Below are 25,602 nucleotides of genomic sequence, written 5' to 3' on the forward strand. Positions count from 1 at the left end.
CATACATACATACATACATACATACATACATACATACATACATACATACATGCATGCGTAGATAGATCGATACATACATACATACAGTACATGCATACAGTACATACATACAGTACATACATACATACATACATACATGAATACATACATTCATTCATACATGCATGCATGCATAGATAGATCGATACATGCATACATACAGTACATACATACATACATACATACACAAAGACACAAATTCCAATTCCGATTAAATTATCGTCCCGGCCAATGATCGGTCAACATCTAATAAAAAAAAAAAATATATATATATATATATATATATATATATATATATATATATATATATATATATATATATATATATATATATATATAAACTGGGTGATCTCAGGAACAAACGTCGGATGCCTTTTATTTGGGAGGTTTTACGGAGAGATGATAAATAAGTAAGTTCCCCGGCAGTGATGATTGTTCTCTTTCTGCCCTCTTCCTTTGTTTTTTGTTTATTTTTTGTTTTGTTTTCCCCATTGTCCTCCCCGCTGCCTGCCCTTCCATCTCTTTTCCCCCAATCCTCCTCTTTCTCTCCCTTTTACTTTTCACCTTCGTCACTCATTCCCCCAAACCTCTTGTCCGCTGTCTGCTCTGTTTTCTTTCTTCTCATTCCTTCCATCCTCCACTGCCTTCTTTCTCTCTGTCAGTCTTGTCTGTGTGCATTCCTCCTCCCCTCCTCCCCTCCCTCCTTCCTTCCTTTCTTCCTTCCTTCCTTCCTTCCTTCCTTCCTTCCTTCCCTACCGCCAACCTTCCACCTGTCCCCTCGCAGCCCGGTGGGCCATGCGTCCCGCTGCTTTCCCAGAATCCTCTCCTGCGACAGAGAAGTCCGCTCGTCGCCCGGTGGCCTCCTCCTCGGCCTGAGATCCGATGTCCGCCCCCTCCGTCTCCTGCCCCAGCGCTGTTCTGTCGTCATGGCGCCAATTCCTCCAGGAATCCGCTTCCTGGTCTCCTTCAACAGGGACCAATGGTGAGTTTTTCGGGAACGTGGCTGCACGTTCTGCGTAGGCCGGATGCTGGTCGGCCTGAGGGTGCCAGCAGTTGTGGGGCGGTTCCGGAACTGATGTTTGAGCCCTCTGGACATTGTTGACCGATCACGTTCGGAGCCGCTTTTTGGGAATTGATGACGCTGCCGCCTGAAGTTCTTTCTCTCTTTGAGTGCGAGGGACGACGGTGTGAAGTGGTTTGTGTAATCTGGGTTTCTGTGCGTCTGTTGACATGGAGGGGCTCAGGAGCTACAGCGGGTCGTCTGACGATCGACGATTGCCGGTTCGATCCCCCGGCTCCTGGCGGTAGCCGCAACCGCTCCCGGTGAGCAGGTCGGGCGGGGCCGTTGCATGGCTGCCCCCGCCGTCAGTGTCTGAATATGGGTGCGAATGGGTGACATTTAATATTATAATAGTGCCTTTGTTTCCCATGGACTACAACGTCCAAACTCTATCACCACCAAATCGAGTAGTTTTTTTTGTTTATTTTTTTTTTCATGCCACGTCGTTCTCTGCCAGATGAATGTACCTAACGGTGGCGGTAAGGTTTGTAACTTGGAGACGGAGCTCATCTCGTCACTGATGTGCAGGTGACGATGGCTGCCATGGGATGACTGCAACTGGCAAGAGGGCAGTGTGCTGGCTGTAGGAGAGAAATGGAAGGTGTGTGTGTGGGCCTGCATGTGCGTCTCTTGGCCGCCCGCTTGTCATCATGCCAATGGACGCACCAGTGCGATGCTCTAATTAGAACGCTGAAAGAAAGGTTTGGGTTAATAACGGTGACTCATCGCCCTTCATCAGCCCTATATGCCCTTTGTGTAAAGGACTTGGTGTGTTTGTTTCTGGGTGTGTGTGTCCTGTCCAAGTTCCTTGTCGTCGGGTGGCCTTTTAAGACGTGTGAAAGTTGCTGCTTGCTCTCGTCAGCCTGTTAGTTCATATCTCGAAACTCTAAATGTCATGATCACGACCGTCCTTGTGTGGTTCAAGATTCAAGATTCAAGATTTTTTATTTGTCACATACATATACATACTTCCATACATATATGCAGTGAAATGTAATGGAGCGCCGTTGTGCGGGTGTCCTCGCACACGGTGCTGCCGCGCATTTGTTCCCGTCCGTCATCGTCCTGATGACGTTTCCCCCGCCCTGACGTTTCCCCCGCCCCGCGCCCGTCCCTTGCAGCGCCGTGTGGCTCTAATCACGGGGCTCCGGTCGCGGCTCCTTCCCCCGTGAGGTCTTCACATGTCGGGGAGGTGGAAACATTCTGGTCTGCGCCCAGGTGTGCAGGCTCCCCTGCTGTACCAAGGGTGGAGCCGCGCTGTCCAACCTATTTGACGTAGCCACATTCCTAGATATGGATCGCGTAAATATTTGGAGAGATTCGACACCAGCCTTTCCCCTGAAAGGAAATCCAGGTCTGATATTTACACTCAATTTGTCATTACGTTAAGAAAGACAAATTGAAATAACTTTGCTTCTGTGTGTTTGTTTGAATAAGCAATATTCAGAATATTGCAACTGTAATGTAAACATATTACCCCCTATTCAGTTCATCGGGTTCACCTCGAACGCCACAAAACCCAGCGATTCTGCCGCATAGATTTGGGCCCCGATTGAGTTGTTTGGGCAGATAAACAACATCACCATGGCGACCGCCGGTAAACACGCGCGCTTTTGGTGGGAAAGTCAGAGCGTTATGTCGAGTCGGAGAGGATTGCGGACGCCGGTTTTCCCTGGACGGTGGAGCAAGCACTTCCTGTCATTAACCCGACCACCCCGCTCGCCGTGGAAACTGGTTTTTGATGATTCCAAACGCATGTAAACACCTTAGTCGCATTATTATCTTGAGCTTAATCTGGGTATTGAGTGCATGTAAACACAATGACTGTGCTGCCTCTCGGCCCTTCAGTGTATCTATATTTTATTGAGGAGTCCTTTTATGCTCCTTTTCAACATGTTTATAAACCCCTCTGATGTCCCCAAAACTTGTTTTTGAAGCTTTTTGTTGGAAAGAAACCCCACTCGATGTATGCATTCTAGCTATTCTAACCTGCCTCCAGAGCCTGGAGTGTTGCCGACACGCTGTTTCAGGGTGTGTCGCTTTACGCCACGCCCCACTCCGGCACGGTCGGACCTGATCTCGATGGCGGCGCACACAGACGCAGCGGGTCCAAACTCTCCCTTTTCGCTGCTCTTTATGTGTGGTTTTGTTTATATGTCACTTCACCAATGTTAAGTAGTTTAGTCGTGGGAATCCCACCTACAGTGTCGGCTAGGGCTAAACGCCAAAAGAAACAGAATTATTTTTGAAATACCTACTTACCCTTGTCTGCAGTTTCTTCACAGACAGTTTTTATTACCCCCCCCCCCCTTTTTTAATTGTATTATTTTCTTTTTTTTAAGATTTGTGCTGGTCTCTGCAGCCAACAGAGCAGTTCCCGTGTTGTTTCTCCAGCCGTGGGTGGAGTTACTCAGACGGTGGGGCGGTTCTAATTCTAATGTGTCTCAATGCGACGTAGGACTGAGACGCAAATCTGAGCGGCTTGTTGAAGCACAAAAAAAACAAAAAACAGATTGAGTTGTTCTTATTCCACCGTGTGTGTGTTAGTAGTTCCGTCAGAGACCTGAATGTGTGCGCACAAGCGCTGAAAAAGTGAGTTTTTCATAAAAGGTGGCCTTTAAATAAAGAGTAAATTATTCATATCCCAAGTTTTGGAAAAGTAAGTAACTAGTGCCTGCTTGTGTGTACCTTCATTTAAAATGGCTGTGAGTTACATGGATGCAGTATGTTATTTATATTATTCTTTAGTAGCACTGCATCATATTTTTCCCGATACCAATCAGGATATCGATACTGCTTGTCAATGCCATTATTTATCGATAATCTTAATGATGTTCCTCCAGGATAGTTTGACTGCTTCCACCTACTGTATCTGCCGTAAATGGAACATAAGGAACATGCCCCGTGTTGAACCTTATGTCCTGGTGCCTCAGGTAGGCACATGTGGAAATTAAAGTCAACTTCACAGTGAAACAGCGATGGGGCGCAGCTCAGTTTTCATCCCCCCCAGGGGCCGATTGGCTTTCAGGCGGAGCCATACTCAAAAAAGAAGTAGAACCCTTTGACCGAAAAGACGTGCTCGGAACCAGAGAAGAACAAAGGGCCGCGGTGATTTGGGTTCTCTCTGTGTTTTCGGTGCAAGACCCCGAGGAGAACTTTTGCCTCTTGTCTTTTTCTCGCTCTGAGAGCTCCCCTTGTAGTGATTGGTCCAAATGCTGTTGCGTCATGGCTGGTGGAAGGACTTCAACCTCCTTTTCTTTTTTTGTTTTGTTTCCATCTTTGAATCCACCAAAGCCGCAGCCGACCCCTCTCGCTGTCGCATCGGTGCTTCTTTCACCGTCGCCATTGTTGTTTTGCTGTCGTTTTCTGTTCCCGGCAAATCGCTCTGGAAATAGGTGCCAGGGAATCACTCTACGCCCCCTAGTGGCATGGAATGACATAGAGAAGTAAACTGAGTTCTTATTGCGTGTTCTGACAGCGGTGTTCTGGGAAACATGGTCCCTGGTGGTTCTTGCGTCTTTAGTTCTCACGTCTTTCAAAGTGTGCCTCCACCTTCACAGCTCGTGACGCCATACAACACACAGTTCTCCGTGTTCTGTGTTTGACGACTTTCCAGCCCTAATGTTCAAACTGAAGGTTCAATGCAAAACCTTGTATTCAGTGTGTTTTCACGCCTGTGTAACAATCAGTCTAATATATAGAGTGTGCGTGTGTGTGCGTGCGTGTGCGTGCGTGCGTGTGTGTGTGTGTGTGTGTGCACGCCTGCTGACCTCACTGTGCTAACTAACAGGGTGTGTCAATGCTCCTGAACATGATCAAAGTGCAGGAGGTCACTCTCTGTTCAAACGCACGGCACCAAATTGAAGGTGAACCTGGATTTCCCCTCGGGATTGAGTTTAGTCTGATATGTAACAAATGTGTGATTTGAAAGGAAAGGGGAAGTGAAGCAGTTAATTTAGGCACAAAACACATTGTGGTAGTTCCTATTTGCTTAACATTGTGACATAAAGTAAATGCACGCAGGGCTGTCACTGGGGCGCGCTCCGCTGCGGGTCCCCGTTCCCAAAAACAAATAAAAACAGTGTTTTTATTTTATATGTATTTATTTTCCCTTGTTTCCTAATTGAACGAAACAAAAAAAGCCAAGTGCATCGTTGTCTGCAGAGCCATTGATACACACACGCCCCAGCCCCAAAATGTGAATAAGGTGCCCGGCACATATTTATTTCCACGGTTCCCCCGTTCAATTTGTTCTGGCTACGGGGCTGAACGCATGTGCATATGAACCTGTTTGATCTACGTTCGTCTTCAGCTAAAAGCCACCGTTACGCCCCTTAACTCTATTTATTGAACCTAGTTATTTAAATAATGTTTCTCGGGGCAAATGATTATATTTCCGCTGCACGGTAGGGCAGCCTGATATTATCAAATATCGCAATATTTTTGAGGACAAATACCTCGATATGAGGTATTTGTCCTAAAAACTATTAGGACAAATACCTAATGACTATTGGTGCTTTGATAAAATAATAACACACAACAAATATTTGAGAACCAATCATGAGTAATGTGGATATTATATTGTGTGTGTGTGTGTGTGTGTGTGTGTGTGTGTGTGTGTGTGTGTGTGTGTGTGTGTGTGTGTGTGTGTGTGTGTGTGTGTGTGTGTGTGTGTGTGTGTGTGTGTGTGTGTGTGTGTGTGTGTGTGTGTACGTGGCTTTTTTAATGTACCAGCAAATTATCTCCCGTTAAAGTCTCAAGTACATCAAATGGTCCGTGTTGGGTGGATAACGCTACAAATTCCATTCCAAATGTTTTTTTCGTCACTTTCCTTTCTCCAAAGTGTTTCTTCTTCCCATCCATTAATTTAGGTTGGGTTGCCTTGATCACATGAGGTGATATTGAGGTGGATTTTATTTTTTTTGTTCTTTTGTTTTTTTGTGAACCAACAAAAGACACAACGTATAGAGGAGCACATGCAGAACACAAATGCACTGAATGGCTGTTTCTTTTAAAGATATGGCTTTAAAAAAAAGAATCTAATACGGGGTGTTTTTCGGGGTTTTTTTTCAACCCAAATAATCGTACGGATTACCTCTTTAAACCCCACTGGGAGCAGTTGCTTCCCGGTGCAGCATGGTTCTCTGGTTGGCTCCTTATTTATATTCCAGTCCAGTTCTCAGTGCTGCCCTCATGTGTCCGCTGTCTGCAGGTACAGAACGCTCACCTTCGCCCTCACCTTTCTGCTCTACACCAGCTTCCACCTGTCCAGGAAACCCATCAGCATCGTCAAGGTAACACAGACACACACGTGCACACACACACACACGTACAGACACACACACACACTCATGACCAAAAAATAACTGAAATTATCCAGCTGTTTAGCTTTTTTTCTCTCGCTCATGTTCTAACAAAGAACAATCTTTACTGCAGCCTCCGAAGACACACCTTGAAAAACATTGACCGATTTGAGTTTAGTGATTTCTCTCAGCTTGGCACACACGCTGCGCCGTCAGACAACTCAGCCCTTCCCCGGTGTTTACACCGTGCAGGTGGGGGTGTCCTCACGTGGCCCCGCCGGGGCTGTGGGTGCTGAGCAACAATCAAAGGCCTCACTGTGGAACGTGCGGTGACCAGGATGTGCCTGTGGAGCCGCGTGGCTCGGAGCCAGTGACCTTCTCTTTGTGTCCACAGAGCGAGCTGCATAAGAACTGCTCAGCGGCGGCGGAGCTCGCCATGGCCGGCAGCAGCGGGGCGGGCGGGGGCAGCCAGCAGCCAGGCCTGCCCTCCGTGCGCGCTGACATGGACTGTAGCTGGAAGCCTTTCGGTCTGTTACATTTTATTTTATTATTTTATTTCGCTTTTTCAATCATAACAACTTGACAAAAAATATATAAGAAAGACAAAATATCAAACACAATTTACATTATTAAGTTATTCAACCTAAACCGTACAAAAAAATTATATATATATATATATATATATATATAATATATACATATGTACACATGTACAGGTAAACTACAACGAAGGACGTTTTCCTTTACATGTTAAATGAAATACTTGAGAACAGATCATTTCAACATTATATTTTTTTAAATAAAGTGCAGGCAAGTGAATTAAGTGCATTTCTTATGAACTGAACTGAAATTTTAATAGATAAAAAAAATTAACTTAATAGATCCTCAAAACAGGTTGGGGGTGGTCTTATCTCAACATGTCATCTTTGCGATAAGATAACATGGTGTCATTTCCCTCTTCTGACCGGATCCTCCTTTTGTTTTCGCGTGTCTGCATGGCGACCGGCGCCGCGGCGCATAAAAGAGACGATGAAACTCTAACCATGGAAATGTTAGAAATAGCCTTTTTGGTTTTTACTTAAATAGTTTTCGCCACAACTAATAGTCCAGTTTGGTTCATAGTAGCCTACCGCCCGATGTTGTGTATGAAAGTGTTCCAACTCCACATCTTTTCTCCTGGATGTTTTCTTCCTCGCCTCCTTTGTATATTTAATACAACACAGACAATTCATTCTATTATATAATTATAGAACCCAGAATCGCGATTGTGGCGCCGCACCTTGCGGCCGCCTGCGCGAGCACCACGTGCGCACATTAGAGTATTTTTTGAGCTTATAGAGCTTGTGCGTAATCACCGGGTGTCATGACATTTCACTGCATATATGTACGACCGTATGTGTATGTATGTGACAAATGATCTCTGAACTTGAACTTGAACTTGAACTTGAACGTTTCTTGATTGATGTGCGTTCTTAGTGAGTGTCTTATTTCTCTCCTCAGACAAGAGCAACTACAAGCAGCTTTTGGGAGCCATGGACTACTCCTTCCTGTGCGCCTACGCTCTGGGAATGTACCTCAGGTAAGACCAGGACACCCAGCATGGAGGGCTGACGGCAGGAACTCAAAATAATGATCGTTAGCAATAGTGACAAACAAAATAATAGTCAATAATGACCAATGTGACGGTTGGAGGGGTGGATAATAAAAGTGTGTTGTTGTTGCTGTTGTTGTTTTTTGTTTTTTTTTCTCTGCATGCAGCGGCATCATCGGGGAGCGTCTCCCCATCCGCCTCTACCTGACGGTGGGGATGCTGTGCAGCGGCCTGTTCACCTGCCTGTTCGGCCTCGGGTACATCTACAACATCCACAGCCTGGGCTTCTACATATTTGTCCAGGTGAGACATTCTCACATGCATAGAGTAGACACACACACACACACACACACACACAAACACATGTGTTTACGCAGAAGGCTTTATATATAATATACGGGGATGCACCGGTTGTGAAATTCTTGGCCGATGCCGATATTTTCCGAGTTCCCTGAACGCAGCATCACTTCCTGCTTGGAGCGCTGCAGAGAGCCGTGTTTGCGTCTTCTAAAATCTATAGTGGATGGTGTCGTTCTCTCAGGCGGAGAGAAAAACAAAAAAATGCTAAAATCTATAATGTAATACCTGGGAGGCCTCGCCCAAGTAAATAAATTCATACTTTCCAGTACCTTCACATTATCGTAGAAGTGATGTTTACAGAGACGACACGGTTAAAAACTGCACCGGTAATGATGTTTACAATAGACGAGCTGTGGCAACCGTTTTTTAGTCCTTCCTTTGGTTCCATTATTCCAAATACAAAGTCATTGCGCCTTTAATCTTTTTGTCCTTCTGCAGTTCCTGTAGTCCAGTGTGATTTGACCCTTTTTTGTCCTTCCTGTCGCTCTGTACTTGGCGTACCTCACGCACATGCTGACAGGGTGGAGCTTTAGCCGCTCGTGCTAAAAGCACGCCCCGCTCCTCTCTTGTTCGGGCTCTTTGTCAGGCCCCTCCCTCCGTGGGCGGGGCCGTCGGCACGGCAGCGTAGTTTCGTTGACGGGGTTGTAGTTGCGTGCTTTAAGAAATCATTGCTTAACTTTGGACGTACCACTCTTCAGGAAAAGTTTGCGGTGGACATGTTTTGTGACCTGTGGAACTTGGAGTAAACACTTTAGTTCCTTTTTTTTTTACACCAGAGTCACGCCGAAGTATTTTCTAAAAAGCCGTTTCAGCTGCAACCTCAACCACCGGCAGCTCCCACAGGCGGGGAACACTGGATAAACATCGGCCTCAGCCATCGGTGAATGTCGTCTTATTTGCCGATGGCTGTCAACGAGGCCGATATCGGCCGATGCCGATGTGCGGCCGATAAATCACTACTAGCTCTACCGCGCGCGTGTGTGCTGACATCACTGTGCTAACTAACAGGGTGTGTCTATTCATTTTTATATGTATATAAATATTTATATATATATATTTACTGTGTATTTATTTATGTAGATATATATATATATATAAATATTTGTGTGTGTGTGTGTGTGTGTGTGTGTGTGTGTGTGTGTATATTTATTTATTTATGTGTATAATTATATATATCAGTATTGTCATTTTTTTTTTCTTTTACATTCTTCAATTATAAAATCGTATATGCCAAAAAATGATTAAGGAAAACAGTGAAAGAATGATAATTTTAGGTGGCTCTGTGCTGTCGTCCCCCCCCCCCCCCGTGTTCAAAAGCCGAAACCCAAAGCCGAACCAACGTTGTCCTTTCATGATCCTTTGGCGCAGCTCCTTGAGGCGCTCGATTCTGATTGGTCGACAGCGGCAAACGTGCGCTCAGCCATTTTGGGGCAATGACCGCAGCCCGTGAATAACGACCGCTGTCACGAGCGAGCGCCGCTCCGCCCGGACCCGCTCCCGCGGAGCAGCACTGGCAGGGCCCACGCTGGTCAGGGGCCGTGAGCTTTTTAACTCGGGATGGAAGTAGTTATGGAATCATTATACGTCAGGATTGGCTCTGAGAGCGTTTGTTTATGGGGTAAGTGCCTGTGTACTCAGCGGGATGATGCAAATAACCCCCTTTCACAATGATACAAGACCTGCTCAGCCTGCCGGGGCCGCGCATGATGCATTAGTCGTTATTCAGGGAAGAAAAGTTGCATGGCGAAAACGCTGTGGTGGATATAAATGGGTCGTGTTGCCCGCAAGAAAGGGGCCAGAATATTTGGTGCGGCTGGGGCCAAACCTTGAAATTTTATTTTTATTAATAATAATGATAACGTACAAAATGTTGCTGGTGCAGCCGCGCGGCTCCGCCTCCTCCTCCTCATGCGGCGCTCTGCTCTGTGTCGCAGGTCGCCAACGGTCTGGTCCAGACCACCGGGTGGCCCAGCGTCGTCACCTGCATCGGGAACTGGTTCGGAAAGGGAAGGTAGGGAGCCGCGGCCTCGCCATCGACCCCCGGGCGATCGTTTGAATGGAATGGAATGTATCAGGAACGGAATGGACGGTGTTTCCAGTGTTTTATTGGAGAGGCCCCGGGTTAGAGCCCTGCTGTGGGAAGAGCAGATATGACGCCTCCTGCTTCCTCTCCCCCCGCATCTCTCCCTCCATCTCTCCCTCTCCCCCTCTCTCTGTTTCTTCCTCTCTCCCTCCCTATCTCTCTCTCCCACCCTCCCCCCCCTATCTCTCTCCTTCTCCCCCCTCTCTCTTCCTCCCTCTGTCTCTCCCTCTCTCCCTCCTATACCTCTCTCCCTCCCCCCTCTCCCTCCATCTCTCCCTCCCTCCCTCAGGCGGGGGCTGATCATGGGCCTGTGGAACTCCCACACCTCCGTGGGGAACATTCTGGGCTCGCTGATCGCAGGCTACTGGGTCTCCTCCAACTGGGGTCTGTCCTTCATCGTGCCGGGGCTCGTCATCGCCGCCATGGGCGTCATCTGCTTCCTGTTCCTCATCGAGCGTAAGCCCCGCCTTCTCTGCGCGCGCGCGCGCGTGTGTGTGTGTGTGTGTGTGTGTGTGTGCATGTGTGTGTGTGCGTGCGTGTGCGTGCGTGCGTGTGTGAGATTGTCAGCATCGCAGGGTTAAATATTACCTTTCCAGCTGTAAAAAATAAAAACAGAGAAAGAAGAATTTGCATTTAAAAGGGAAGTTGTAGAATGGCCCAACTCTGAAGTGTGTGTGTGTGTGTGTGTGTGTGTGTGTGTGTGTGTGTGTGTGTGTGTGTGTGTGTGTGTGTGTGTGTGTGTGTGTGTGTGTGTGTGTGTGTGTGTGTGTGTGTGTGTGTGTGTGTGTCCAGATCCAAATGACCTAAAAACCATGTACGCCCAGAACACGTCTCCAGGCAGCAACGTGAGTACAACAAATAACATTTTTACTTTTTGTTTTTCTTGTATCCAGTTTATCAGCATTATCCTCTGCTCGTGTCATGTTGCATCATCATACAAGTGTTATCTATAAATATGAAAACACAACACGTGGACATTGCTGTTTTTGCGGCATTCTGTAGTCTACGTTGTCCACTTGGGAAACGTGTGTGTGTGTGTGTGTGTGTGTGTGTGTGTGTGTGTGTGTGTGTGTGTGTGTGTGTGTGTGTGTGTGTGTGTGTGTGTGTGTGTGTGTGTGTGTGTGTGTGTGTGTGTGTGTGTGTGTGTGTGCAGGGAGCCATGCTTGTAATCTTTTGTTTTGTCTCGTCATTTCTCTTAAGTCACTTACCTGGTCACGCACTGGGAAGAAAAACACTTTAAGATGGTTGCAAGGCCGCCTGTCTGTCTGTCTGTCTGTCTGTCTGTCTCTCTGTCTGTCTGTCTAGATTTTGGTCATTTTGACAGAACCCGCCTGCTTCTTACAGCTTGGATTCTTATTTTCTTCTTGCGAACAAAGTTCATTGAAAATTTGAAATGCAGATCAATTAGCAATTCATCAGGAATGGCACAACACAAGAAAATCACAAATAAATAGAAAAAACAAAACAAAATAAATATGTGGGGGGAGATCACCCATCACTGGCATCCAAACCGCCCCTTGTGGTGGGTTCACTGCTTCATTAGTTCATTGGTTTACGGGTTTGACTCCCACTCCAGTTGATCTGTTGCACCTGCACGCGTGTGAGAATAAATTATTTTATAAATATTCCAGGTGACTGTAAACCACACAGACCCTCACTGAACTGATATAATTATTGTTGTTATTATTGTTGTTATTATTATTATTATTATTATCATTGTATTTATTTATTTGTATTTATTTGTATTTATTTCATTTATTTTATTTATTGTAATTATTTGTATTTGTTATTATTTTCTCTCCACAGGCGCTGTTCAAGAACTGTAACGGGGTGAGCGGCCACAAGGATCTGTTCCTGCAGTACACAGAGTGCAGGACGCAGGTGAGCAGCGTTATCTTTTCTTATCTCTTTTATGTTGAAGAAATGTTTCGATTACACATATACACAGAAATAATATGAGTCACTCGAAAAATATTTCCCAAATTTGTGAATTACATAAATGCATTCCCTTTTTGTTACCTAAATGACAAAAGATCGTGACAAATTTGAGTTGAGAAAAGCTAAAAACTGTAGTTTTAATGTTTTCTCAAACTAACCATCCTGTTTTTAGGGATGCACCAACACAGGCAGCAAATCCAACATGTTCAGCATATTAAAGAATTATTTTGCTGACAGCGAGTAGCAGGTTTGATATCTCTATGGGCTGTCGGTCGATGGGCTTCTTTTTTAACAAACCCAAAATAACAGAGAGATATGATGTGAAGTGTATATTTGAGAAAAATCAACAAATGGATAATTTCTGCATAAAGTTATTTTCCTTTTTTAAGAAAACTTTGCAAAAACCATCCAGTTGTTGCGGTTGAGTAACGCTGTCTCTTCTTCTTCTCATGGGATTTTTGTTTATTTTTAATTTTTTTTAACTATCTCAGAGTGTCCTATAAAAAATAAAACATGCCGACATGTTAAATGTAGAATTGAACTGGGTGTCTGTGTGTGTGTTGAAGTTCCACTTTAACGTGTGGTTGTGACCCACTCAGGCATTCCACTATAACGAGGATAGTGTTCAGTACAGGAAGGTCAGTGGGTTCGTCCTCACTCGCAGGTTTTTGGGAATCTTGCTGTGTGTTTACCTCCAAACTGCTGGTTATACGGTGATTTATATGTACAATTTGGACCAAGCATAGAAATTTCTATCTTGTTTTTATATGTATATATTTGTATGTATATATTTATATGTATATATATTATTATTTGTTTTTTAAATAGAGATTGTGGCACAAATAACGTATAAATCACTTAAAAACTCCTCTTCTCTGGGTCTTTGCTCTGCTCACACTGCATTTGTTTCTTGTTTTAACTGGTGGTTGATTTGAGACAATAACACAGATTGCGATACATTTTTTAATTAAAGTTTAATTACTTTTCTAAATTCTCCTTTTCTTGGTGATTGTTGATCGAAAAAACGTGTCGGTCCCTGAAAACAAACGGAGAATACTGAGAATAAAGAATTATTTTTAACATTTAACGTTGAACGGACACACGGATATCAAAGTGGTTCCAACTCACTGATATCAAATGTTTTGTTATGAATCATAACTTGAATAGGTTTACGACAAATTAGAATTAGGCTCCGCCCCCCTTCCCAAATACCAATGTAACCCCTGCTGTTATTGGATGGCATTGGTCCATGTTGTTTAAAGAGCAACTTGCGCGTTGGCTTCCCCAGTGATGTAGCACTTCTATTTAAAAAAAATATTTTATTATTCTTGTTTTTTTAACTTTTCAAACAATTTTTTTGTAATGCAATGAACCACGCCCACCTAAAAATCTGACATTGCCCACGAACTTGAACGTGCCGTCACACAGGGGAGACGGGACAGAGCAGGCGCTGCAGCGAGACGCTCAGAGTGTGTTTTTATTTTACATTTAGTTTCATACTCCTATGACATTTCCTTTATTTCTTTTATTTGATTTTATGGTTTTATTTTATTGATATGTAAATGGGATGTTTTCCCTTTCTGCCTGTAAAGAATCAAACCATCGTCTCCATGAGCCCAACATGATAAATTCCCTCAAAAATGTCACCTGATTGTTGCTCTTTAAAGATCTTTTGTTTTAATGCATTTCACGAACATGAACTGTACCGTTCAAAATGACTTTGGAAGAATGAGGCGACAGAGTTTTATCAGGGTTAAAAATCTCTCTTTTTGCCTTGTGTTTTCTGTCTCCCCATCCTCTCCCTCCCTCCCTCTCTCGCCTCCCAACCCTCTCTCTCTCCGCCCTCCCTCCACACCCCCCCCCTCTCTCTCCCCCCCTCCATCTCCCTCCCTCCCTCCCCATCTCAGAGCTGTGACATGGAGCCCCTGCTCTCACGGGACAGTGTGCGTGTGCCGGTGCAGCAGGTGGTGGTGGTGAAGAGCGAGTCGGAGCCGTCGGCCATCAGCTTCATGGGGGCGCTGCGCATCCCGGTCAGTGTGGACGACCTCCTGGAGCCGCCGGGTTGGCGTGGGCGGGGGCTGACATGCTGAAAGTTGGATTGTAGAACCTCATGTTGAGCCTCTGTGAGCCCCGCTTGACCTCTGTGTTGACCCCCTCCGTCCAGGGAGTGATCGAGTTCTCGCTCTGCCTGCTGTTTGCGAAGCTGGTCAGCTACACCTTCCTCTTCTGGCTGCCGCTCTACATCACTAAAGCAGGTACCTGTCTGTCCGTCTCTCTATACGTCGGTCTGTCTTCTGTATGTTTGTCTGTCTATCTGTCTTACATCTATCGAATAATACTGTATGTGCTATAATATTGAAATTAGCCAACTTTAGTGTGTGTGTGTGTGCGCGCGTGTGTGTGTGTGTGTGTGTGCGTGCGCGCAGCTCACCTGGACGCCAAGAAGGCCGGCAACCTCTCCACCCTTTTTGACGTCGGAGGAATTGTGGGTACGTGTCCTGTTTTCTTTCATTTCCTATCATTTCGGTTTACGTTCAAATGTTTTTTAGTGATATTTAACAGAGAGGAAGAAGGACAGGAGGAGGTGTCCAAATTCATTCAGCAGCTCCTACTCACGAGACTCAAGTGTCATGTTGGTTCATGTATTATCATATTTTTCATTCACATTTCGTGACGTTACTGCCATAACGTGTCCAAACAACAGTGTGAACGCTCGGTGTGTGTGTGTGTGTGTGTGTGTGTGTGTCCAGGCGGGGTCTTGGCCGGGGTCATCTCTGATAAACTGGGGAAGAGAGCCACCACCTGTGCCGTCATGCTGCTGCTGGCTGCTCCCACAGTGAGTCTGCCCTCCACCTCCACCCTAACCTCCACCTCTCTTTCCTCTGTCCCCATACACTTCTTATCATTTCCCTTTCCATTGTAGGCATAGTTTAAATGTGTGTCTATAGCCCTGTGATGTCATGTTTCCAAACTTGTTCTTGTTAAGCCAAGTTTATTTATGCATCCCATAATCACAGTTTATAATGTGAAACAGCCGGCACACACTCCTCCGGCAGCTTAACCATTTGCTGGTTCCAGCCTGTGAACTGGTGAAAAGTTCGTAAAGGATTGTCCAGCGATCCACCATTAGATACACACTGATCAGCCACAACATTAGAAGCTGTGACAATTACATGGATCATCTGGTTCCAATGGCACCTGGGATATATATTTTTATATATACAGTGGGGCAAAAAAGTATTTAGTCAGCCACCAATTGTGCAAGTTCTCCCACTTAAAAAGATGAGAGAGGCCTGTAATTTTCATCATAGGTTCACTTCAACTATGAGAGACAGAATGGGGGGAAAGAATCCAGGAAATCACATTGTAGGATTTTTAATGAATTAATTGGTGAATTCCTCGGTAAAATAAGTATTTGGTCACCTACAAACAAGCAAGATTTCTGGCTTTCACAGACCTGTAACTTTTCCTTTAAGAGGCTCCTCTGTCCTCCACTCGTTACCTGTATTAATGGCACCTGTTTGAACTCGTTATCAGTATAAAAGACACCTGTCCACAACCTCAAACAGTCACACTCCAAACTCCACTATGGCCAAGACCAAAGAGCTGTCAAAGGACACCAGAAACAAAATTGTAGACCTGCACCAGGCTGGGAAGACTGAATCTGCAATAGTTAAGCAGCTTGTTGTGAAGAAATCAACTGTGGGAGCAATTATTAGAAAATGGAAGACATACAAGACCACTGATTATCTCCCTCGATCTGGGGCTCCCCGCAAGATCTCACCCCGTGGGGTCAAAATGATCACAAGAACGGTGAGCAAACATCCCAGAACCACACGGGGGGACCTAGTGAATGACCTGCAGAGAGCTGGGACCAAAGTAACAAAGGCTACCATCAGTAACACACTACGCCGCCAGGGACTCAAATCCTGCAGTGCCAGACGTGTCCCCCTGCTTAAGCCAGTACATGTCCAGGCCCGTCTGAAGTTTGCTAGAGAGCATTTGGATGATCCAGAAGAGGATTGGGAGAATGTCATATGGTCAGATGAAACCAAAATATAACTTTTTGGTAAAAACTCAACTTGTCGTGTTTGGAGGAGAAAGAAAGCTGAGTTGCATCCAAAGAGCACCATACCTACTGTGAAGCATGGGGGTGGAAACATCATGCTTTGGGGCTGTTTTTCTGCAAAGGGACCAGGACGACTGATCCGTGTAAAGGAAAGAATGAATGGGGCCATGTATCGTGAGATTTTGAGTGAAAACCTCCTTCCATCAGCAAGGGCATTGAAGATGAAACGTGACAATGATCCCAAACACAGAGGGCTTGTGGAGTCCATGGCTCCACACGTCAGAGCTGTTTTGGCGACACGAGGGGAAGCTACACAATATTAGCGGTGGTTGTAATGTTGGGGCTGATCGGTGTTATTCCATAATAAGTTGAAGGGACTTGTCAGGTGTTCAGTTTGATGAAATGGATCACAAAGTGTGATTGGCAAAGAGTTAGCTGGAGCGGCAGTACAACTGAAAACTCTTCAGGGTCAAAGAACCTTTTTAAATTCATTACGTGTAAGTTCATACAGCAGGAAAAAACGTATTCAACCGTAATTAAAAAAAAAAAAAAAAAAATTATATATATAAACGCACACAATGAAAAGTGATTTTGGTTTATATTTCAAATCTGACAAATGCAGTTTGCCATTGACAGTGAATAGAGGAGGAGTGCCTGAGATTGAAAGACATGTCAGTGACAGAAAGGAAGGGATTGTGGAAACAAATGATTCAGTTTTGACCGTTTCTTTTGTTGTTTATTCCAGCTGTACGGCTTCTCCATGATCAGCGGGTTCGGCTTCGGGCCGACCGTGGGTAAGAGCCGCCGAGCCTCTTGATGGTTTTTACGTTTCGGTTGTCGTCCTCGCCTTTTGAATTGCACACTGCGTTGACCTGCCCAACCCAGCGCCTGATAGCTGTAGCACACTGGTTCGCTCTCAAGCAGGCGGCTGGGGGGCCACTGTCGGCCCGCTGGGGGGGCCGCTGGCGGGGCCGCTGGCGGGGCCGCTAGAGAACCGGCCAACAAACGGCGTCCCCTTCAGGAAGCCGTGGAAACTACACCGACATTGGCAGGCGGGGTCCTCCTCCACGGGGATTTCCCTTGGAGCAGAAGGCGTGTCCGTGTCCCGCTCAAACTGAAATGGAACTTGAACTCCAACTATCCAGAACCAGCCATTGAGAAACCCCCTCCAGAAAAATCCTGGTCAATTTGTGAAACAAGCGTACAAAGATGACTGATTGCACCGTAGAATTACTTGTCTCAGTTTATTCTCTGTAGTCGACATTGGTCCAAATATGTCCCCCAAAGGAGGGATATTATATATACATCGCTGCCATAACGTGTCCAAACAACAGTGTGAACGCTCACAATCAGTTTATTCCGGCAGGTGCGTTCACATATGCTCAGAATTTGTCATGGTGAGGTTTGGTGCGTTTTTACGGACCATTAGCAGTTAAAAAAAAAAAAAGCTTAACAGTCCCCCCAAATTTATTTATATATATATATATATATATATATATATATATATATATATATATATATATATATATATATATATATATATATATGAATAAATAAAATAGACTAAAAAGTTAAATAAAAAAAAAAAAGAAAATAGAAAATTGTGAATTATACGTATACAAATAGCGTGCGCCGGCCTTACCTACATTTGAAAGAGAATTAGCGCTCGCTCCGGCAGGGAATGATCAATTACCTGGTCAGGCGTGAGGCTTGGCGTGACGGAGGAAAGGTGGAGGTGAAGCCTGATGGAGGGCCGGCGGGCTCGGACACATCCGCCCCCTGGGACCCGTTCATTCACCGAGTCGCTCGCTGCTGATGACTCGGCTCGGTAACAAGTCACGGTTCATGCACCCGGCGTATTACATTCAGGCAACACCAGAGAGCGCTCTCCCCCCACCGTGGGACTGGGGCGACGCAGCCGGTGTAAAGCTGCAGCGGTTGCAGGGTCAACTGCCTCAGGCAGGTTTCCGCGAAGCGATGCAGGTTTTTGTCTTCCGGCCGTACATTTCCAGCGTCGGCGGGCTGTTTCCCCGGAAACAGATATTTCCTCGAGCCACCCGAGGGGGAGAAAAGCCCCCAACCCCTCTCGCCCCCTGGTCTTTTTTTTTTTTTTTTTTTTTGCGCAGGGAATGGAACTCCCAACCCGGGCGGCGCTGGTACCACGGCGTGAGCATGTGGGAGGACGATCGTGCGTTTTACCGCTCTCTCTCTTTCTCAGGGATGTTGGTGGTGTGCGGAGGCCTGGTGAACGGACCCTACGCCCTGATCACCACAGCAGTGTCCGCTGACCTGGTCTGTCTGTCAATTTATTCTTTGCTCATTGTTAATGCAAAACTGCAAAATACGTCCACCGGTCATCACCGGAAAATCCATCGTTAGACAAATTCCTGACTGAATGGAAGTCAATGGAAGCCAAAGGAAATTGTTGCTGAAAGACGAGGCCACCCCTCCGTGTTAGTTCCTATTTGCTGGTTCTCAATGAAGGAGTAACTTCCAAGTCTTACGTCGGTCCGGGTCCGTACTCGTCGCCACCGTAGAAACCATCATCGGTCATCGCGAGAAAACGACTGACTGAACGGAAGTCAGCGGTCTCAATGGCCACGGTCACCCCGACTAGCCGGTGCGCCCCGTGTGATTTTGAACGTTATTGTCGCGTAGAGAGAGGTATGCCCGTGGGTGACCGTCCGGGGGTTTTGGCTCTGCCTCCGCACGCCAAGACGCCGCTCGGCCGCACGAAAATCAACAAAAAAAAACAACAAAAGAGTTCCGGCTTCATTCCCGGCCAAGGCGGCGGCACCAGCGCGAACCCCAGACCCGAGGTTTCGAATAGGCCCTTTCGTAGGCGACGGGGCTGGAGTGCCGGACGCCGCGGCCGCCCATCGCGGCCGCTGGTTTTGAGGGCGTCTCCCGCCCCGCTGCCGGGGCGTCTCTCACCCCTCTGCTCCCCCCTCTCCCCTCCCGTGCAGGGGACCCACAAGAGCCTGAAGGGGAACGCCAGAGCCTTGTCCACGGTCACGGCCATCATCGACGGCACGGGATCGGTCGGTCAGTACGAATGTCTCACCAAGCACGTGTTGTCTTGTCACCTGTTTCACACTCGCCAAGTCCCGGTGTATCGCTTCATACTCTATTTCGCTTCTATTCTATTTGGTTTGCTGAATTTCTATTTCATAGAAATTCAGCAAACCAAATCAACCCCCCCCACAAAAACTCACTACATTCGTGTACACATATGTAACATCACGAGACTGCCGCACGACCCAAACCTAACGGGATGTCGGCCATATTGGATTGGAGGTGCCATTTTTGTCACTTTTTGGTCGTTATTTCGGTCGTATGCTCATACCTTCTCTACGATTTATCGGGTCGATTTCCAGTGTCTACGAGACACCTTCGCCATTAAAAAACGGATAGAAGGAAGGCGGTGCTTACGTGACTTACTTTCATTTGACTCGGCGATTCATCGGCTCCCACCGACACTAGCACGCCGAGGACCCCGTCACCGCCGCTTGCAGCTTTAAATTTGATTGTAATCCGTTCAACCTTTGAACCATTTTATCTTCAGATTCTCCGTGCGCCATCATTGCCATTCATTGATTTATTTTTTTACCCCTTCCTCCATCCTGTCTTGCTTCTGCCGACGTCGTGTGTCACTGTCTTACTGTTTGTTTTCTTTGGCGTGACAGGCGAAGCCCTCTCTTAGAAAAGTGATGCACGTGTGAAAAATGTATTATTTCTCTTTTTTCAAGGTCACGGGTTACAGAACCCGGGTGGCGAGCGGGTGGGCCTCTGCCGCGCACCGTATGTTGACATTTATTCCTGGGCCCCCAGGTGCGGCGCTGGGCCCCCTGCTGGCCGGCGTGCTGTCTGCGGGCGGATGGGACCGGGTCTTCTACATGCTGATGACCGCCGACTTCCTGGCTCTGCTGGTGAGCGCCGCGCTGGCTGCAGTAGCCCCTCCATGACCCTACGCCAGTGGGGGGCGCGGACGTCGGGAGGACGGGCCCCCCGGGTGCCCCGTTGCACTCCCGTGGCCGCGCCGGCCGTCTCCCCCAGCGAGCCGTCGCCAAGCGTTGCGATCGGTCGGCCCAGGCTGCTCCCTCCTAAACGCCTCCCAGGGATCTTAATAAGACGAGCGTTGGGTTGGAATTTGCCGTGGAGGATAAGCGGAGGTGTCGCCCTGCACTGCACTGCACGTCGCTCTGAAGCCTCGTCCACTTTACCGCCTTCATTATTTTTCCGCCCAAACGTCAACGGCCGCGAACGGATGTGTCGGCGCGCGTCACAAGTGAAATCTGCAGGTTCCTCCCGCCTCGGCCTCTTCCGCGCGCGCACAACAGCCGCGGTGCCCGATCTCAAATCGTTGGCAAATCAGCCCCCGAAGATCCCGCGCTGTGATGCGGCCCCGTCTTAAGCGGGATTTAGTCTGATTGACCGTTTACACCGCTCACACCTACTTTATTCAGGATCATCTTTAGCTTCACGGGTTGACTGCAGAACCATCCAAAGAAACACCCAAAAAAACATCCAAAACACTGTCTCACAAGGAGTCACCGATGCACAGCATTGTTTTATCAATGCAGTAAATAATAGTAGGTAGTACTACTATTTATAGTATTAATAGTTTACTGTATACAGTATTTCTTACCATGTCAATATCTTAAAAATTATGATATTTTAAATATCAGTGCAATACAGTTAAGACTTCATGTGCTTTAAACCCAATGCTACAGTAAGATTATTAACCACATATTTGACTTTGTCTGTGTGTCTGCCTTCCTGTCCGTCCGCTCTCAAGCTTTTGCTTAGGTTGGTCACTAAGGAGCTGACCTCAAGCAAACCCCACCCAATTTCTGTCGTAGAGTAAGTTCTGATTTTCTCTTGGTAAATGTTTCCTTCACACATCTGCCTTTGCTGCATTTTCTGCCTACACTCACCAGTAACCACAAGGTTCAACATGTGATGTTGCATCTGTCCACGTTGAGTGACCTAACGGATGAGCTAACACACTGAGCAAGTACAGCAAGCTAACCAGACATCTGCTGCCGTGTAGGGCACCACCGTAATGTGTAGGGCACCACCCAAATGTGACGCTGACGTCAACAGTTCATATAATGAGGATTAGTGAGGGAGGTGAGGGTTGAATCCACGATGACCTCACAGACGAACGTCAAATCCCTGAACTGGAAAAGAACAGATTTACTGCAAAGGGAAGAAGAAAAGAGGGACAAGGGAGTGTCCTCTACTCTGCCTCTACCTCTACTTTACCTCGACTCTACTCTCCTCTGCCTCTCCTCTGCCTCTACTCTGCCTCTACTCTGCCTCTACTCTGCCTCTACTCTAGTCTGCGTACAGTACCTCTACTCTGCTTATACTCAACTCTACATCTCATCTACCTTTTTTCTATTCCACCTCTACTCAATCTTTGCTCTGCCTCTACTCCACCTCCCTCTGCACTGCTTCTACTCTACTCTGCCTAGACTCTATTCTACCCCTGCTCTACTCCACCTCCCTCTGCTCTGCAGGGAACCCGATGAGAGAATCCAATCCCTTTGCTCCACTTTTGTCTTTTTAGTTCTTTTTGGTAAAACTACGTCATTTGATTGTTTGTCGCTGTGAAGCTCCGTCCTCCCCCTCAGCTACACCTGAATGTCAACCCTGTCTGTTTCTTACAGGCTGAAGGAGCACTGAGCGTTGTGATTGCACTGCCTCCACACAGGAGGACGAGGACACACACACACACACACACACACACACACACACACACACACACACACACAATATTTGTGTACTGATACCACTTGACTAGTCCTGGACTTCACCCAGAAATGGACCTGAATGGGACCCACCTGGACCTCTGAGGCATTATGGGATTTGTCATATACATACTGTATACGTGTGTACACACACACACACACACACACACACACACACACACACGCAAGGTGGGCGTGTCCTTATCCCTTTATGGAGGAGATGGTGCTGGGGTGATGCTTGATGAACTGGTGAAGGAGGATGGAGCAGGAATCAACGCAGGACACTTTATACCTTCCTCCCAGAAAGGTTGCACATGCACACACACACACAAACACACAGTTGTCTCTCTCTTTCACTCACATTGGCTTCCATCCTCTACCCGTCTATATCTTACCGTCTCCCTCCCTCCCTCCCTCTCTCTCCCTCGATACCACTACGACCCTCTGGACCTGATCAGCTGACTGGCAGGCTTTGCATGTGTTGTACTGTCACCTTTGCCTTACTGAACCAAAGAGATTGTGGGGGGTCAACCCGTAATTTAACAAAAAACGAAACCTTTTTATTTTTAAAAGAAGGAGAAAGATAAAAAAAAACAAACAAAAAAAACAACAACCTTGTGAATTATTCCCCTTAGTATTGTGATCAGATGTATTTTTCTTGTAGAGATTGTTCTCGGCTATAGAACCATCCAAAAATGTTGATTTATATTTTAGTTTTCTCCGATGGGACGGGAGGTCGGGACGTTCTGAATGTAATTTATGTCTATTTTTATTTAAATTTTTTTCCAAATTAGACGAAACTTGACAAACACTGACCTCCTGGTGTGGGCATCCCACCGTTATGCAGTGCGATGTTGAAAAGCGGCCGTGGCGTGGCGTCCGCGGCCGGCGGCCGAAACGTTCCCCAAAAGAAATGATCAACAAACGTTCACTCAGGGCGGTGCGACGGCCCGAGCGACCAGCCGCCACCGACGTCCGTGGGTCACAACCTGGAAGCACAAGCAGCTGGAGCCCGAGGAGCAGGTCATGAATCAGCTCAGTGCCAGGGGTGTGCCATCGGGTTTGAATCCACCAGTTGTTTGTCTCGATGGCCGCGATGATGGCGCTTGGCCGTTGAAATCCTTTGGGGACCAAACTATGGCCTGAATTAAAAAGGCCGTGCCGTTGAAACCGTCCTCGCGTACCGAAAGGCCCTCCATGTCGCAAGGTGAGAGCGCGTGACGCCGCGTCTATTTAATATCGTAGGCCTACAACTTGAAAATGTGCCTTTTTTTTTTTGTTTGCGCTTCGTCCCGTTTGTCGCGGCACACCGTCGCGGCAAGGCCTTCTGGGTAAAAATAATGCACCCCCCTCCCCCAGGGTTTGACACCGCTAAGTCGTGGTGTTTTTGATGGCTCCTTGTGCCCCCTCGCTCCGCTCCAGCCCGGCTGAACTGTTCTAATTCGAGGCTTGGAGTGGCCCCCTGTCCCAGCTGGAGGTGACAGCTGTCAGCCCAAACGTCAGGCCCCTGACAGACGCAACTCCACTCAGTGACACGGGCAGACAGAGCCCACACACACACACACACACACACACACACACACACCCTTGTCAAATATATAATCTGGGACCAGCTGGAACTGTTAATAACAACGGTCAAAAAAACCCCGAGATTTATCCATTTCACTGCGGAGAGGCCGCCATAACAAAGGCTGCGCTCGTTCACGGCGCCCGAGAACCGGGAAGGCTTGTGTCTTCCGCCCCCCCGCCCCCGCCCTTCTTTCTTCATCCATTCGACCGGATGGAGTGGGTTTGGCGACGAAGTGATCAATCAGGCGGCGACGCGCGAGCGCCCTCGCGGCATCCTGAACAGCGGGCGAGCGGTTGGCGGGCGAGCGGTTGGCGGGCGCGGCGCGCACTCGCACCCTCGTAACATTACATTACATAACGTCCTTTATTCCACTCTTTTTGTCCAAAAACCACTTAAAATGAGTGCGCTCGTCATGCGTCGAGCGGACGGTGCGTCGGGCCATTGTCTGGAAAATGTTCAGCCGCTCGACACGCGTTCATACACGGGGTGTGATGTTAAATTGTGCTGACAGTAATAATTAAAATGTTGAATACGATTTTACTCTGTGCATTTTGGGTGTCACCATAGCAACATCGTGATATGTTAATGTCATGGTAAAATCCAAGACTCCATTGAGATAAGAATATGATTTGCTGTGGAACGCTGTTTTAATTTAAATTATTTGGATTGTTTTATTCTTCTTTGTGAATTGTCTTTCACCTGCTTGCTTTGCTTTTGTCATTATATGATGGTATTTTAATGTAAAGCACTTTGAGTTACATGTCGTGTATGAAAGGGTCTGTACAAATAAAGGTTATGATGATGATTATTATTATTATTATTAATAATAAAAATAATAATAAGCACCAGTGTGAGTATTTCACTGAGGTTATGGGCCGGGAGCCTCCATTGATCCTTGGTTGAGTCGGGTCCGCCGCGCCTCTCCACGAGGCACCACGTCAGCGAGTTCTCGCGTCCCAGAACCGTCCCCCAACCTCAGCCCGGCACTGTTCCATGTACACGTGAAATAGGATAATCATTGACCGGCACCTCTGGCGCCGCCCGGGTTAGATCCACTTCCGGGTGCACCACTAGTGCCACCCGGTGGCACCGGCCCCCCTCAGTGGCCGCCCTCTGTCCCCCCGGCTGGGTCCAGCATCGCTGCTGTGCAGCCCTGGGGGCTGTGGACTTTGGGTTACTTTGGGAAACCTGTTCAGAATACGTGGGGAACCGGAACCTGACCCAGGACTCATAATTGCCATTTTCCCAGGGCCGCCTCCCAGCCATCTTCTCTGTGGGCGGGACAAGGGTTTCCCAGTGCTCCCAGACCCACTGAGTCCCCCCACTCCCCCCTTTTGGTAATCCATCCATCCCCGACAAAACCTACACATTTACTACCGTGTTGATGAGACGTAGGCCTAGTTTATTTGAATGAAATACACCCCGTTTCAGAAATTGGCTCACACCGGCGAGCGAGGCAGTCGCCGCATTGTTAATTTATTTGATGCGGTTCGTCAGATCAGCCCTAAAAACAAAGATTATACCTCAGCTCGACATTTACCCACAAGTGTAGCTTTACAGAAGGGACTCCATGGGCCGCGGTGCCGTCATCGCTGGTGCATGTGGAGGTCTTGTCCAAATAAGAAGTGCACAGCTTGACATGCCTCTGAAACCGCCCCAGCGAGAAGGCCCGACCGTATCAAATGAGCGGGAGCGTTTCCTCAGGTCGAACCCACGTTGGCTGAGGACGTGGAAGGAGTGGAGCGGTCGTCCACATGCGAGCCGTCGACGACTGAAGCACTTTTATTGGCCCGGATCGTCTCCAAACCAGGACCAGTGTCTGCAAGTGAATAA

At 47.2% G+C, this 25,602-nt stretch overlaps 1 protein-coding gene across 2 annotated transcripts; it reads left to right on the forward strand.

Annotated features, from left to right (window-relative positions):
- Window positions 1–943: 943 nt before the first annotated feature.
- On the forward strand, window positions 944–24,560 carry slc37a1 (solute carrier family 37 member 1; the record flags this gene model as incomplete). 2 transcript variants are annotated; one of them, XM_080019410.1, is made up of 18 exons in its annotated part: window positions 944–1,021; window positions 6,312–6,393; window positions 6,797–6,929; window positions 7,903–7,981; window positions 8,161–8,296; window positions 10,288–10,364; window positions 10,726–10,892; window positions 11,229–11,281; window positions 12,243–12,317; window positions 14,282–14,404; window positions 14,539–14,629; window positions 14,801–14,863; window positions 15,125–15,210; window positions 17,189–17,237; window positions 18,662–18,735; window positions 19,410–19,488; window positions 20,275–20,372; window positions 21,242–21,310. In XM_080019410.1, exons 1-18 carry the CDS (start codon window positions 966–968, stop codon window positions 21,308–21,310), a joined length of 1,590 nt encoding a protein of 529 aa, XP_079875536.1. In that variant the 5' UTR covers window positions 944–965. The 2 variants fall into 2 exon arrangements, with proteins under 2 accessions (XP_079875536.1, XP_079875535.1); XM_080019409.1 differs by lacking the exons at window positions 944–1,021; window positions 6,312–6,393; window positions 6,797–6,929 and adding an exon at window positions 22,119–24,560 and having other exon boundaries at window positions 7,908–7,981; window positions 21,242–21,306.
- Window positions 24,561–25,602: the final 1,042 nt, after the last annotated feature.

This window comes from Zeus faber (genome assembly GCF_960531495.2).
Source record: "Zeus faber genome assembly, chromosome: 18".
Lineage (NCBI taxonomy): Eukaryota > Metazoa > Chordata > Actinopteri > Zeiformes > Zeidae > Zeus > Zeus faber.